The sequence below is a fragment of the Peromyscus leucopus genome, chromosome 7, assembly GCF_004664715.2.
Source record: "Peromyscus leucopus breed LL Stock chromosome 7, UCI_PerLeu_2.1, whole genome shotgun sequence".
NCBI classification, from domain to species: Eukaryota; Metazoa; Chordata; class Mammalia; order Rodentia; family Cricetidae; genus Peromyscus; species Peromyscus leucopus.
This window is the reverse complement of record NC_051069.1, coordinates 107,361,858-107,378,475: the sequence shown is the minus strand read 5'-3', so window position 1 is coordinate 107,378,475 and position 16,618 is coordinate 107,361,858. Positions and strand designations below refer to the sequence as shown.

General features: G+C 53.2%; 1 protein-coding gene and 1 non-coding gene across 3 annotated transcripts in view; both read right to left on the bottom strand.

The window, feature by feature from the left end:
- The window catches only part of Ctdspl (CTD small phosphatase like), a 125,461-nt gene extending 123,055 nt beyond the window's left edge, over window positions 1-2,406 (bottom strand). Inside the window, exon 1 of one of the 2 annotated variants that reach the window (XM_037208021.1) lies at window positions 2,269-2,406. In XM_037208021.1, coding sequence (XP_037063916.1) covers window positions 2,269-2,347 — 79 coding nt within the window. In that variant the 5' untranslated portion in view covers window positions 2,348-2,406. The remainder of the gene's footprint in view (window positions 1-2,268) is intronic. The other variant, XM_028856417.2, reaches the window with a different exon arrangement.
- A 6,841-nt stretch (window positions 2,407-9,247) lies between these two features.
- LOC114682514 lies at window positions 9,248-9,317 on the bottom strand. Its single transcript, XR_003733051.1, has one exon. It is a non-coding gene; the product is annotated as a small nucleolar RNA SNORD113/SNORD114 family (small nucleolar RNA).
- Between the last annotated feature and the right edge of the window lie 7,301 nt (window positions 9,318-16,618).

Here is a 16,618-nt window from a genome sequence, read left to right as displayed (position 1 = left end):
GGGCTGGGGGAGCTGGGGGTGGGCATGATCAAGATACAGGCATACACGTGGGGCTGTCAAAGAACAAGCCTTGGCTGTTCTGGAACTCGCTCTGTAGACCAGGCTGGCCTTGAACTCATAGAGAGCCTCTCTTCTCTGCCCCCAGCACTGGGATTAAAGATGTGCACCACCACCGCCCGGCCAAGCCAAAAATATTTTTAAAAAACAAACAATAAAAACTGATTCTCAAGTATTTTGTTATACCACATATGATCAAAATTATATTAACTTTTTGGAGTTAAAAAAAAAAACAACCTCGTGTTAGTGGGATTTTAATGGTTTTACTAGCCAGGCACCCCACCCTAGGACAGCAGGCAAGGAATTCCCCGAAGCAGTTAACAAGTAACCAATCTGACACCGAAAGCAAACAAAATCCGCTGTTAAAGATATGAAAAGCCTGTTCAGAGAAGCAATGTCAACAGGCCGACAGCGCAAGCACCTCCAGAACCACTACAAGGTCTGGCTTTTCTACAGACCGACTCTGCTTCAGGAATCCCAGCAGTCAGAGGAAAGGGGGGTTTGCAGAATGCCTGCTCCTGGGGTGAGGTGACCACAGGAGGGCCCAGGTGCTGACAAGAAGTCCCTAGCTGCCTGGCACAGCTCTTGCAACAAGAGCTGAGGGTTCACTCTCATAAAGTCCACAGTAGAGAGGAGCACTGGGTTCTCCAAGCTTTCCTGAGGTTTCCTTCAGAGACCTTCCCTGAGGGGACACACCCAGCCAGGGCCCCAAGAACGACGGCCCCTATGGTGAGAAGGCCACAGAGGTGCGATCCACTGAGGCCCCAGGCAGGCGTGGGATTCACTCCATACCCTCTCGCAGGGTTTTTAAAACTCGTTTATAGGGCATATAAGGCTTCTGGGGGAGAGTTTGAATTATTTTACATTTAGAAAACCAGTGTGTCTCCGCAGGCGGTGTTTACAGTGTCCAGAGTGAATCCCCACCTGAGGGACCTCTGGAGATGCTCTGCATCTTCCTGGCTTGCCCAGGGGTCCTGCTTGGGGAGAGGCGCTGGACTGTTCCTCTTCCTGTTTCCCAGGAGGGCTGCACAGGCGCAGAGGGTGGAGAGGGCAAGCACGTCCTTGGGGAGGGGAGGGAGATCCAGGTGTTTGTGCCGCACATGGCAGAGGGGCAGTGGAGCCAGAGTTAGTCGCCAGAACAAACCAAGCCAGATTGGTCAGCTCTTCAAAATAGTCTGTCCAACCTGCCGGACGCACAGTGACTCCAGGCAGTTCCGAGGGGTCAACACACCAAGAAAAAGACCAAAAAGTAAATAGAGAAAGGGACTGGGGCCAGAATATGCCCCCCACAAACCAGGTACAGCACTGCTTTGCGGGCTGGGCCCCTGACCAGCTCCGCAGAGGGACGGACAGCTCTAACAGTTTCCAGAGTGCTGCTGAGCACCCACCCACCCACCAGAGGCTGAGACGCCAGGCCTTGGAGTTCCTCCCTGGCTGGCTGGTGGATTTGAGACAAGAGCTAAGAAGGAAGTGTGCGTGTGTGCCTGTCCGTGTGTGGTGTTGTGCGGTCAGCACTGCCCCTCTTCGCTTACGCTCTTCCACTTGCACAACCAACTACTCTCAAGACACAGCCTGACCGTGCTGTGCACAAACAGGCACAAGCATGTGTGCACTCAGGTACCCACAGGTTCTTGGTCAGGGCGGCAGAGACACACACACATCCTTACAGTAGAGAGACGCCGTGCATGCACTCTGCCAGTTGGGTAGCGTAGCCACACAATCACACACACACACCAACTCCACAAGGAGTGAACACACATACACATCCAATGTCCCCAGGCTCCGGCTCTGCACACACTCACTCTCAGTCAGATGCATACAGACCTCCACATTAGACCACAAACTCACAGCCTGTCAGCAGCAACACACACAATCTGTTAGAAGCACACGCGCCCTTACAATCTTCCAGCTGGCCTGCGCGTACACGTAGGTGCACTCACAACCTGTCACACGCACCGCATGCACACTTAGAATAGCTCTGTGCAGTGCACACACCCGATCCCAACTTCTCGGCCGCTCCTGCACACTCACACGAGCTCAGCTGGCACGAGCACCCTCGCAGCCTCCCTCTGCTCCAGGCGCACCCCACACCCACGCACCCTCTTGGCCCGGTGCACCCCTCCCCCACGCCCGTGCGGGCGCACACTGAGAACTCCGGCGACGCGGGGCGCACTCACACCCCTCGCGGCAGCTGCCTGTGCCCCTCCTCACCTTTTTCGCCCGCGCCGGGCGACCGGGCCTCGTCCTCCTTGGGGTTGGTCACCTGGGTGATGATGGCCGGACCGTCCATGGGTGCGCGCAGCGCCGGCCGCCCGCAGGCCCGGCCCCCCGCAAGCTAGGCGCGGGGGGCGCGCGGGGGCGCGGCGCAGGGGGCGCGCAGGGGCGCGGCGCGGTGGGGCGCTCGCCGCCGCCGCCGCCGCCGGGGCGCGCCCGCCGCCCGGCCCCGCGCTCCGAGAGAGGAGGCCGGGGCCCGCGCCCCAGCTCCGCCGCCGCCGCCGCCGCCGCCGCCGCTGGGCTGGAGCGGCCGCCGCCTCGTCAGCATGAACCCCGGAGCCGCGCCCGGGAGAGCCGCGCTCGGGGAGGCGGAGCGGGAGGCCCGGCGCCGCGGGAAGCGCGAGCGGGCGACGGAGGGAAGGAGCGAGCGCTGAGCTAGGGCGGGAGGGCGGGAGAGAGGGAGCGCAGGAGGGAGGGAGGAAAGCGAGGAGGGCGGGCGGGTGGGTGTGTCCCGGCCCGAGGACTAGCCTCCACCGCCGCCGGCGCTGCCCGCCCGCCGGCCGGCCCGCCCGCCCCGGAGAGGGGTGCGGGGCCGAGTCGGGGGCACAGCGCGCGGGGTGTGGTCTTAGGGCCGAGGGCTGCGGCGCGCGCGGGGCACAGGGGGCCTCGGAGTAGGCGGGAGGGTGCAGTGGAGCCTGGGGGAAGGAGCGGGCTCGGCGATGGGGTGGGCCGCGGAGCGTGGAATGGACGAGCGGGGCGCGCGCGGTGGAGGCCCTGGTGCCGCGGGATCCCCGGCTGAGGCCCAGGGAGGTTTTATTCACCCCGAGGCCAGACGCCGTGGGAGACGTTTGCAGTCGCTAGTGGGTTCCGGGCGAGGGACGTCCTGACGCTTGAACTGGGAATGGAGGGTTCCGCCAGTGGAAGCGGGGAGCGAGGCTGCAGAAGGATTCGGGCACGGAGTTGGGGTGATGTAGAGCTAGGGTGTGAGGTAAGGCCGAGCGGATGCTGGACCCGGGAGTGAGGAGGCGATGAGTGGTGCGCGGAGGAGAGTCCGCAGACCAGGCTCGCACTGTGCAGTCTGCAGAAGCAATCGGGATGAGGATCGGTGTGTGGAACGGTGCGTCTTTGACGCTGGACCTCTAGGCACGTGGGGCTGTGGGCACCTCTGCCGCATGGGGGCGGAAAGGAGGATGTGGATGAGGGCTGAGGGTGGAAAGTGGCCTATGGGAGCAGAGTTGGGCCCGGTCTCCAGTACTTGGGGCGTTGGGCTGCTGCCGGCTCTGGGGTAACAGCCACCCGTTTTGGAGGGTCTGAGCCTTTCGGCGCCCTCACCTTCTTGTTCCAACTTGCAGGCCAGACTTGCATCCCTGTCAACCGGTGGGCGGGGCACTGCTGCAGTGGGGGCGGGCCGTGGGCGCTCGCGCGCGCTGCTCACCAATCGCACTGCCTGGGCGGGGCTGAGAATCGTGACGTATGGGCGGGCAGGAGAAGAAAATTTGACTCCGCCCGCTCTCCAGCCTGCGCGCGCACTTGCCTCCCGCCACCCCCGCCCCCCGCAACCCCCACCCCGCGGCGGCCTTCGGGAGGGGAGGCCCAGTGGGACTCACTCCCTTTTCCACGGGGTTGGGATCCCGGAGCTGGCCGCAGTAGTCAAGCCGTGTGAGCGTCTGCAAAGTTGGAAAGTCTTCGAGAAGCGCCTCTAGTCGAGGTGAGCCGGCAGACCGCTGGAGTCGGGAGAGTCCCACTGTGGGAGACTGCCCCGGGGCAGGACTTCTGCGCCCGAAACACGAGCTGCTGTCTAAGGGAGTTTGGCAAGAAGTCAGCGTTTTGTTCCCAAACCCAGGCAAGTGGCATCCTGGTACTGTGCCTGGAGAAGGCGCTCAGGTGCCCTTAGGGTGTGCTCGCCCGGGAGTATGGGCTCTTCTCAGAGCACCTTGGGCACTTCAGTGAATACCTTGGGGCAGCCAAACCGTGAAGCGCGAAGTGCCCTTTGATGAGGAAGGCGAGCCTCGACGAGTAGCCCACCCTCGGGGCATGACCTCGCTAGCCCTCGCAGGTGCAGGCTCATTAAAGCCGGGTAGCACCCAGGACTTGCCCGTTCTCAGCTTCTCATGCCCGTCACACATTGTGAGGAGATGCCTGGATCGTCTGAACTCACCTGAGCATGTGTTTAAGCCCTGGATTCCTTTGGCTACGGGAAGGGGTGGGAGTCCGTGAAGGGCTGTTTATGTGGATACAGGGCCACCAGAAACGGCTCCTCACATGCCGAGTCTTCCTGCTTAGCTTTTTCTGTAGCAGTGATTTTTTTTAGGACCCTCCAGTAAAAGTTCTTTCCTTACCGGCCGGCATCCTCCACCATTCTCAGCTTCCTGAAATCACCTGCAAGTCCCTCAGCCCCACCCCACCGTTTCACCCATTCACCCTTCCTTTCTTTCTAAATTTATTGTTTGAATATTTTGTATATGTATGCACTGTGTCTTGATCAATTCACCCCCCAACTCCCCTCAGCAGCCCCATTACATCTCCCGTCCAGTTTCATGTCCTCTTTTATAATTATTTATTTGACCTACTGATTATTATTAGCCTGAGCACATGGATGTGGGATCATTCACGGAGGCACGGGGGACTCACCAGTGGTTACACGTCTCAAGAAAAGTGACTCTTCCTGTCCCAGCAGCCAGCAACTGCCAGAGTAGCTTTTAAGGTGGTGTGGGGCCCCTGCAGGCCCTCCCCACTCATTGTTGGAATTCTTGCCTGGCCTGATCTTGTGCAGGCAACCACAACTGCCTTGGGGTCATTGTGAAAGAGGGAAACATTTCATAGCTCAATCCCTGTCTTGCTTTTACACTCTTTCTGCCTCCTTTTCCAGATGTTCCCTGAACCTTGGTGCGGGGGTGGTGGTGGTGGTGATGGGGTGGGGGGGGCAGTATTGATGGAGATGGGTGGTGTGTGTGGGGGGTTGATGGAGATGGGTGGTGTGGGGGGTGTTGATGGAGATGGGTGGTGTGTGTGGGGGGTTGATGGAGATGGGTGGTGTGGGGGGTGTTGATGGAGATGGGTGGTGTGTGGGGGGTGTTGATGGAGATGGGTGGTGTGTGGGGGTGTTGATGGAGATGGGTGGTGTGGGGGGTGTTGATGGAGATGGGTGGTGGGTGTGTGGGGTGTTGATGGAGATGGGTGGTGTGGGGGGTGTTGATGGAGATGGGTGGTGTGGGGGGGGGGAGGTGTTGATGGAGATGGGTGGTGTGGGGGGGTGTTGATGGAGATGGGTGGTGTGGGGGGGGGTTGATGGAGATGGGTGGTGTGGGGGGTGTTGATGGAGATGGGTGGTGTGTGGGGGGGTTGATGGAGATGGCGCAGATGTGCCTGAGCACTCACAGTTACTTGTTCTGGGCACTTTGAATGGTAATCCAGTTCCTCATAGACCACTGCCTACTGCAGATAGTGAGCTTTTTCCCCATCAAGGCTGGGAGCATCACAAATCCTGCGTCCGTCCGGGAGGAAGAATTCAACTTATTCATAGAAACCAAAGAAAAATGTTACCCATCATCCCATTCCCATCCTTAGATCAATCTTTCCTCCATTTCTCTTTGTCATTGCAGACCAGATTTTTATGTTGTTATAAAAACCAAACCAAACCACACGTTTAAAATGATCAGGTCAGGGCTGGAGAGGTGACTCAGTGGTTGAGAGCACTGGATGTGCTTCCAAGGAGCCGGGTTCAGTTCTCTGTACCCACATAGTGGCTCACAACCACCTGTAACTCCAGTTCTGGGGGATGTGATGCCCTCTTCTGGCTTCTGAGGGCACTGTATGCACATGGTGCACATACATATGCGCAGGCAAAGCACACATAAAACAAAAAAATTTAAATACATTTTCTGTGAGTATTTTTTTTACACACAAACTATATGGATATGTGTACACAAGGTGTAAATACAACCCACTGAGTCCATTTTGTGTGTGTGTGTGTGTGTGTGTGTGTGTGTGTGTGTGTGTGGTTTCAGAAATGACCACTTGGTATTGGATAATCAGTCTGGGGGCTCATCCCTGGGAGAGGCTGATTCTCCCTCTCCTAACAATCATTAGTTGCCTATAGTTCTGTGTCTAGGGGCGAGACCCTGTGACATTTTCCCGATTCTGTGTTAGTGTGTCTACTGAGAGTGCCATTGTTTTGGTATTGTGAAGTTATTTCTAGGAGTAAATTTTAAATCTAAATGTGGTGACATAACCATTATAACTATAATAAATAATTTCATAGTATCACAGAGAGACTGAGTTGATACAGCACTTTGGTTTGTGCCCACAGATTAGCCATGAGGCAAATATATAGCTACACCTTAGTTGTTACACCATATATACAAGATGAATCAACTAATTAAACAATAGCAAATACACCAAGACAAATATGAGCAAATGTTTTTGATCTTGCAAGGGAAAAACCTAAGAGTAACAAAACAAAACAAAACCCTGAGAAACGACAAAAGATAAAATGTCCCTGGCCATTCAGCAAGCATTTATTAAGTGCCTTCTGTTCCCTAGGATCTGGTCTAGGCATTGAGGATTATGGAGCTGAGCTACCCTGCTCTCCCATAGATCAGGCATGACTGTAGCTGTTCCTATTTGTGGCTCTTTTGGAATTTGAGTAAAACATCCCCAGTATCCAGAGGACAGATGGCATTCATTGGAGGTCAGCCATATCAAGACTCAGAGAGGCTCAGAAACAGTTAAAAGGATGGGTAGAACTCATGTTTCCCTTACACACTGCCATGATATAGTACTCTTGTGATCTGGTGTGGTGGCGCACATAATTCCAGCACTGGGAGGCAGAGGCAGACAGATATCTGAGTTCAAGACCAGACTGGTCTACAGAGAATTCCAGGATTACTGATGCTATTGAAATTATAAAGCAAAAAATATAAAGGACTGTGGTGATATATTGTGTATCCTAATAAAGCTTGCCTGAGGATCAGAGGACAGAGCTAGCCACTAGATTAGACACAGAGGTCAGGCAGTGGTGGCACACACCCTTAATCCTATCACTTGGGAGGCAGAGATCCACATGGATCTCTGAGTTCAAGGCCACACTGAAAACAGAGCCAGGCATTGGTGGCATACACTTTTAATCCCAGTACTGGGAAGCACACACACCTTTAATCCCAGGAAGTGATGTCTGGGCAGAGAAAGGAATATAAGGCCTGAGGAAACAGGAACTAAAGCAGTTCAGCTGAGACCCATTTGGGTGAGGACCCAGCTTTATTGCATATTCTTTTCTGGGGAGAAGGGGATGATATATTTTTTTCCACTTGTTTGTTTTTTGAGACAGGGTTTCTTTGTGTAGCCTTGGCTGTCCTAGAACTCGCACTGTAGACCACGTTGGCCTCAGACTCACAGAGATCTGCCTGCCTCTGCCTCCCAAGTGCTGGGATTAAAGGCATGCACTACAGCCACATGGCATTCAAATTTTTTTTTAATCTGTCACATTTTTGATTGAAAATCTAATTGCCAATGATAAATCACTTTTGTTTGATATCACTGGGTCATATATTTGCATATAGTGCAGACAAGTCTGTGTGTATATGAAAAATGCATGTCCTGTGGATGGGCATGCAAACCTGAAAATTCATATCCACCACACAGATATGCTTTTCCATCTACTCACATCTAGACTCACCTGAGTAATATGAAATAACGTACCTCAATCTACACAGTTCTACATGCTAATAAGCAATGCACACTTGTGCCTCTTGTACCTGTGTACTCACACATACACGTGCTCACAGGTACTCAAATACATGTATTACACAGACACATATCATCCCCACACATAATTACACACGTGCATTTGCTCACTCCCACACTCATTCCTGCCCAAGGTGTGTTTTCAATCATGGATCCCTGTCCCTTTCTCAGCTACAGGAAGGGAGGCCAAGCCTCTGCTCTCAAGCATGTGGAGACCAACATGTACAAGGTCCAGCGACTGCTATCCATCAGGGGAAGGAAGCATGTGTCTGCCACTGAGGTGAGGGCACCGGGGACTGGGTCTGACTCCAGACTCACACAGTGGAGTATCCTGAAGCATAAGAAAGGGCAGGGGTTGGTGGAGGATGTGGGGAGTGTGGGGAGCAATGAGCTAGAGCTCCCCAGTCGGCCCACCTCCCTCAGGAGACACAGGCAGCCTTGGGTTCCCCACCTCTGCTCTGCTGCTGGCCCGTCTTTTCTTGTGTCTTGTGGGTGCTTTAAGAACCCAGGCGGAGGAGGCAGATGCAGTGGTGCACTGGGCCACGTATTTTTTTTTTTTTCTTCAGAGCTGAGGACTGAACCCAGGTCCTTGTGCTTTCTAGGCAAGCACTCTACCACTGAGCTAAATCTCCAACCCCACGTATTCTTAATTTAGCAAAATTTTTGTTTTTCGTACATGTGCCGTATTAACCCTTTAGAGACAGCTGCTCTTCCCATCTGATAGTAGTCCTTTATCAACACAGTGAAGGGCTTTGCAAAGCACCCGAATCCAACACAAAGACAGGGACTATACTCACACTGCGTCTACAATGATGAACACAAAGAGCTGGTCAAGAAGCTCATGACCAAGGGAGAGTGTGTAAATCAGCCTAGGGGTATCCATTCTGAGAGCACAAGGAAGAGATTATAAAAAGATTGACATTGTGTTCACTCATCTGTGCAATCTGTCTGCTTGTCCTTCTGCTTCTTAATTCTCATCTAAGTGTGCATTACATTATTCCGTGCTCTTCTTGACAAAACCAATGATAATGGCTTCGATCCTACCAAGAACATTCATATGGCAACCTCAAATGTACAGTCAGAAAAAACTTTGTTTTAGTATGTATGTTAGTACTCATCCTCCGGAGTCATATCAAATTTAAAAATGCCTTAACACTTTTTACCTAACTGCAAAAGCAGACTATCACTCATATCTGCTGTTAGGATCTCATATGTAATCTAAGTATTTTATAATACGGACCTCTGACTTCCAGAGGTAGTCACAATCCAAGAATCATAGGCCACCAGTGGTCATCATCGATCTTTCTTTTTTTAAGACAGGGCCTCAAGATGTAACCCTGGCTGGCCTGGCACTTAGAGAGATTCTCCTGCCTCTGTCTCCCACGTGCTGAGATGAAAGGTGTGTAGCACTACCCCAGGCTTCTTTGGGGACACTAGTGGGAAAGATTGAAAAAGACAAACAAATGAAACACCACCAACTAAAACAGGGTCATGGAAAATGTAGCAAGCTACGACCTGAGAAAGAGGGCTGCATGGAATGAAAGATCAAGATTAGAATACCAACACCCATAAGGCTAGAACTGGTGAGCTGGCCCTGGGAGCCATGCACAGGAGCAGCTCAGATCTGGGAGCCATGCACTGGAGCGGCTCAGGTCTGGGAGCCATGCACTGGAGCAGCTCAGGCCTGGGAGCCATGCACGGGAGCAGCTCAGGCCTGGGAGCCATGCACTGGAGCAGCTCAGGCCTGGGAGCCATGCACTGGAGCAGCTCAGTCATGGGAGCTATGCACTGGAGCGGCTCAGGTCTGGGAACCATGCACTGGAGCGGCTCAGGCCTGGGCGCCATGCACTGGAGCGGCTCAGGCCTGGGCGCCATGCACTGGAGTGGCTCAGGCCTGGGAGCCATGCACTGGAGCGGCTCAGGCCTGGGAGCCATGCACTGGAGCGGCTCAGGCCTGGGAGCCATGCACTGGAGCGGCTCAGTCATGGGAGCCATGCACTGGAGCGGCTCAGGTCTGGGAGCCATGCACTGGAGCAGCTCAGGCCTGGGAGCCATGCACTGGAGCAGCTCAGTCATGGGAGCCTACGCTCAGCCTAGCCATGCACTGGAGCGGCTCAGGCCTGGGAGCCATGCACTGGAGCAGCTCAGGCCTGGGAGCCATGCACTGGAGCGGCTCAGGCCTGGGAGCCATGCACTGGAGCAGCTCAGGCCTGGGAGCCATGCACTGGAGCAGCTCAGGCCTGGGAGCCATGCACTGGAGCGGCTCAGGCCTGGGAGCCATGCACCGGAGCAGATGGGAAGACAGATGAGAAGCACTGGTGAGGGCGGCCTGACCTCCAGTCTTGGAGAGCCCTAAGGCAGTATGGTGGTGAGCTCTTTGTGTGTATGGTAGTGAGTGAGGAGCATCGGAAGACACTGGGCTTTGGGATGAGGGTCTGGTGATGGACAGGGTATGGTCAAGCAAAGCCTTGCCACACAGGAAGCAGCGGGAGTGCTTTAGAGGGAAGGGGTGTGGGAAAGCTGAGCAGACACGCGTTCAGGAGATTCCTGCCAGCTAACAGTTGGTGGGCAGCAGTGTGAAAGTTAGAGGAACCCATTCAGAAGGGAACTGGTGGCTGCAGTGGACAGAGAGGACCCAACAGACTCCAGACATCCTGTGGGAGGAGAGTGAACAAATCTGAGTGAGAGGTGAGCAAGGAAGAAACGGCCTCCTGGCCTGTGGCTTGGGTACCCAAGGGTGGAGCCTGTCGGAGATGGCCTAGGTCTGGCTCTCCCAGCCTGCTCTCCACCCTTGACTCTCTGCCCCAGGCTGTTTGTTGGTCCCGTGTGCCCTCAGTTTTGTGTGTCCTTTGTACTGCCTCTTGGTAATTGTCTTTTGAGTCTGCCTTCACGGGTCTCCGGCACCTTCCTCTTAGCTCCTTCAGGAGCAGAGCCTGAAGGTGCTGATTCTCTTGTTGGGAGAGGAGGAAGTAGTTTCTGAACAGAGAGAGACTCCTGGTGGCTGGTCAGGTGGTTGCACAGGGATGCCTGCCCGCGGGTCTGTGTCTCGGGGATTCTTTTGGACTTGGTGAGGTTTTTCTAGCCCTCCTCTCCTAGTGGGCACAAGGCCAAGGTTCTGCAGGACATTCCAAGAAGCCCCACTCCTAAGCAGGACCGTGCCTCGCCCACACTAAATCTCTGTGCTTCAGTCTTGCAGGCTTAGGCCTAGTGAAAGGCAGAGGGATAATCACGGATGGCACAGAGGAGAGCTGGTTTTCTGTCAGCACAGAGATGTTACTCGGAGTCATTTTTAGGGCCTTCAGTTTTCTGAGCTGGTGGGTTTCTGCATCCAGTGCGCACAGAGAAGGCTGCGTGATGACGGAGGAAGATGCTGGCTCCAGGCTGCGCTTGGAATTCAACCCGCAGGTAAACCTGAGGCACTGAGGACTTTATAAAAAGATTTATTTTTAATTTATGTGTGTAGGTGTTTTATCTTCATGTCTTTCTGTGTACCGTGTGTGTGCCTGGTCTCTGAAGAGTCCAGAAGAGGGTGTCATATCCACTGGAACTGGAGTTACAGATGCTTGTGAGCCACCATTGGGTGCTGGGATTGGAACCCAGGTCCTCTGGAAGAGCAACCAGTTCTCTTAACTGCCTAGCCATCTCCCCAGTTCCCACTCACTGGTAACTTTCTGTGCAAGGAATAAGTAGCACGTAACTAGAGCATGTCTGTGGGTTGCAGGGAGAACTCAAGGCAGCTTTAGCAACAGTAGGGAATCTGTTAGCTTATGTAACCAAAGCAAGGCTGCATGCTTGGGATTCCAGCATGACATCATTCCTAAGGGGTCACCTGCTCACCCTCAGTATCATGATCTATCCACTTCCCATGATCTGCTGCCCTCATCACAGAGTCTTCCCATTCAGTGCAGTGTCCAGGGGCTTTCTAGCCATCTTCCCCTCTGCATCCATCCCCAGGGATGCCCTCTACCTGACCCCAGGTGGGACTTATGTGCCACATCCTACCTATAAAGACACTCATGTCCGAGAATGAGGGCCCAGAAAGGTGGTCAGGCAGGTGCAGTTTGCCCCCTGGTGGCTGAGGATTGTGCGTCCCTTTCCATGTCAAGCTGGACATGGCACTAGGCACCTCCTCTACCTACAAGCTCCTGGGCCTAGCTGATAGCCACAGAGGGGCCAGGCTTGTCCCCATTCCACCCAGCTGCCAGGACGGACATGTCTGTTTAACTTTTCTCAGAGGTTAACAGAAAAGTCCTCGGGAATGGGAGGGTCTGCAGAGGACAGAAACCAGGAAGTAGAGTGATGTGCTCTGTTGGCATCCAGTCTCGGAGATGAAAAGGTAGAGTGATTGGTGGCCACTGACAAAGAAAGGACAGCCAGGGTGTGAACACAGGGGCTGGGAGGAGACTTACTATAAATCATTCAGGAAGTGTTTGGATAATTCTGGGATCCAAGATGGAATATTCTTGGTATCTAGAAATCCAGAAGGAGGGTACACCTTTCCCCCACTACCTCCAAAATCCCAGATCTTCTCTACCCAGGGAACTTGGGTAAAAGAACAGCTACCTGAAAACCCTGAGTTGGGAGAGGACATAGCCCTACCCTGAGCCCCTCTTGTGAAGGAATAACCCCTGAGCAGAAGGAAAGGCCCCCATCTGCCCTGAGCCCAGGAGTGGCTTTGAGACCTGAGAGACCGGGGGGGGGGGGGGGGCTGATTTCATGAAAGGAGCTCCTTAGGTAGGGCCTCATATTCTGTGTCCCACCACCACCACACACACACTGGGTTGCCCACGCATGCACAACCTCATGGGTGTGATTTGGTGTATCTGTGCGTGTGTGGCCCTACCTGAAAAGGTTACTGTCTTCTTCAGTCATTCACGACATCAGCTTTGACAGGAGGCTGCCCGTGGTAACACTGCCTGCTGGAATCATTCCCATGGGCAGGGCCCTGGTTGGGCAGGTCTGGGAACAGGCAGACACTTTGGCACATGCAGCCACATGCTCAACTGTACTCAGGCTCGTATGCATGCCAGGGCACAGGGCACATGTGATGAGGCTATCTGCCCAGCTGGTTTTTCTGTGCTGGCACTGACTGGCTGTTCTTTACCATCTTCTCTACCCGGGCCTCTGTGTGTCTGCCCTGACAGTGTGACCCAACTCCCCCAGCTGCCCTGGAACCCCACCTTCTAGATCTCAGATTCTATGTGCAGGTGAGAGGGAGGGAATCTCTAGAGGGATTTCATTTCTGCTTTGCCCATTGGGTCTGTTTGTTTTTAAAGACAGGGTTTCTATGTGTAACCCTGGCTGTCCTGGAACTCACTCTGTAGACCAAGCTGGCCTCGAACTCAGAAATCCGCCTGCCTCCGCCTCCCGAGTGCTAGGATTAAAGGTGTGCGTCCACATGCACATGGGTGTTAGAGGCCGAGCCTGCCCACTTCCTCTCACACCTGTGTTCATGCCTCATTAATTCCTCCAGCACACATTCTCACATAGTGCTGTGCACACTGTCACCTCCCCACAATCATTGCTCACCTTGATTCTTAGGTGAGGCTCCCAAACCCAACAAATGGTCAGGTCTGCCCTGTCTGGCTTAGATACTCCTTTGCCTTGGGAGGCCCTCCCTGTGAGCCGTACCTGAGAGCTGGCTGGCTAGAGTGCATAGAGAGGAGGTGGGTAGGGACTTGAAGAGGTGACAGGTAAGTCTTTCAACTTTGCTCCTCTGGGCGGGAAGATTCAGACAATGGTCTGTGGCCCATAAGCTTCTGGAAGGAGTATAACACAGAAGAGTATTCCTGTCCTGCTCTGGGCTTTGAGATGGCTCCAAAGAAGTAAAGTTTATGGAAATTCTGGAACCATTAAAATGTATTTGCAAAATATGGCATCAAAATATTTTGAGCTAATAAAAATCCTAGCCACCTGCATTTAGCTAGACCTCTGAGAGTTCCCCAAAGTCATTGTGTACTGTGTCTGTGAGTCAGTCCTTGATAGGGATGAAGTTGACATTCATCCTGCCTGCTTAAGTACACAGAGCTCTGCTGGGCAGTATGTGTCCCATAGGTGTCAGTCTTCCTTGGTGCAGGAAACAGACCTCTAGAGGAAGGTCCAGCATTGATGGTCCTCAAGCGGGGTGTCTGTGTGTCTGCCCATTTAGTGCTTCACAGAAACACATCCCAGTTTCCATGGTGGGGGGGAGTCCACCACTTGGTGGGGCTCAGAATGTTGAGGTCCCCCAGCTGAGTTCTAGGGGACCTAGAGTCACAGGGCTGGGGCCACTCCAGACCAGAACCAATCCCTTTGGATAAGTCATTTGTCACAAATACGATATGTGGTGACATTTTATTTGTGCGTTAATAAATAAAGCTTGCCTGGAGATGGGGGTGTGTGTGTAGAAAGGCCAGCCATTTTAAGTAAACAAAGAAGTCAGGCAGCACAAGCCCGTAATCTCTTAGTAGGCAGGATCTCTGTGTGTTCAAGGCCACACTAGGGAACAGAGCCAAGTGTGGTGACACACGCCTTTAATCTCAGTACCAACCATAGAGACCTGGAGGTCTGTACAGACAGACAGTGACAGAGCTGTGCAGGAAGAGGAAGTGAGGTAACTGGGCTAAGAGCCAATGAGAGGGCAGTAAAGCAAGGCACATAAGCCTGGGTAGACAAGAAGTCACGCTCTTTGGAAGCTGCGGAGTTGGTGAGGTGAGGTTAGCTCGTGGCTTTCCATATTTCCCTGATCTCTCTAAGGTTTTACCCCAAATTTCTGGCTCTGCGTTTTTTATTTAGTAAGACCATTTAGAAATCCAGTTACGATGATACTTTTGTACTTTCTGTTTCTGCTTTTCTTTGGGTTTGCCCCCATCCCTGACCCTAGTCCTCTTGCAAGCAACCTAACAATTCTAGTTAAAATCCTGGAGGGCGGGGATGGAGAGACGGATCAGTTTGGCTCAGTTCATTACTGTTTACCAAGTTTAATTGTGCAAATGAGAAGAAAAACTAGGGGATGGTGATGGCTCAGCAGTTAAGAGCACTGGCTGCTTTTCCTGAGGACCCAGGTTTAATTCCCAGCACCCACATGGCAGCTCACAACTGACTACAAATCCAGTTGCAGGGGCTTTGACAGCCTCTTCTGGTCTCCACGGGCATGAGGTATGCACATGGTGTACGGACAAGCATGCATACACACAGACACACAAAATAAAATAACAATAATAATTAAAAACTGGATGCACAAGTCTGTGCTTTGTGAGGGTACTTTGGACTGCACTCGGCAGTGTTAGCTGGGCTGCTGGACAGCTGTGCACAGCTGGTCACTGGCATCATGTTACACATGCCAGTCCATGCTGGCAGGTGTAGAGAAACCTATGAATGCTTTTACCAGCCACGTCTTATTTTCTGTACTCTAATGTTTTACACTCTTGGGGTCTTGCTGACCTTATAGGCATTTCCCTTTCCAGGGCTGAGTCCTCTGGCAAACAACTCACCTGTAAAGACCTCTTCCATGTGTGAGCCAACCATTGGGAGCACATCCTCAGAGCCGCCACCTCTGTCAGTCTCCTCGGATAGTCACCCCAGTACCACATCGTTCATGACTCCCACATTGAGGCCATGCCCCACAATTTAAGTAGCTGGATGTTAGAGCGCCTCCTTCAGGCTGTTTGGCTATCATCTGCTTTGTGTGAAGAGAGAGTTTGTAGACTACCTGAAGTGTGTGTACTACCTGCCCAGTGACAGGAATACTAGGTACCCAGAACTCTGGAAGCTTCTATCCAAAGAGCTCTGAACCCGCTTCTAAGACTGGCATGGAGCTTTACTGTGTCTGTTTCTTGAGGGCGCATCATACCATGGGCAAGGAGTGGCCAAAGGGCAGTGATTTTCAGAGGATGGCTTAAGAGCATAAACCCAGAGAGAGAGGCACCCCAAGGAATTGCATCATTTAAAATTTGAACCTGAACTGGCTTCATCAGACTGGACAGGATGGAGGAAAAATTGAACAGCACACGACATTGACCTTGCTTTGTTCTCCTGCCTTAGTGTGACTGGGGTGACTCCAACATCCCTTAGTGACCAGATGTGTGGAAGCGGGGATTTCTGAGACAGAGAAAATGCCGTTTTGGATACAGCCTAAGGCAGCTGGGGGTGTGGAAAGCCCTGCCACAGGGCTCCATTTACATCTGTGTGAGCTAGAAGAGAACGATGGCAGTTTTTAAAGCTTGTGTGCGTGTGTGCTTTATGTGTGTATGATGCGAAGGCCACAATCTTTTTGAGGCAGCGTCCGTCTCTCTGAATCTTGAGCTCAGCATTTTGTTTAAGTCCCTGTACAGAGTCCCAGGAAGCCTCTGCCTCTAACACTGGTCTTGTAGGAAGTGCTGGGAGGGCAGGGCCTGAACCCAGGCCAGCTCTTTAGTCATCTCCCAGCCACTGCTTTGAGACAGGATGTCAAGTGGCCCAGGCTGTTCTCAAACTCAAAAACGTATCCAAGAAGGACTTTGAGCTTCTGATCCTTCTGTCTCCACGTTACCACTCCCAGTTTACCCGGCGCTGGGGGTGGAGCTGGGGGTGGAACGGAGGGCTCTGTGCATGCTAAGCAAGCACTCCACCACCCAGGACACATCCC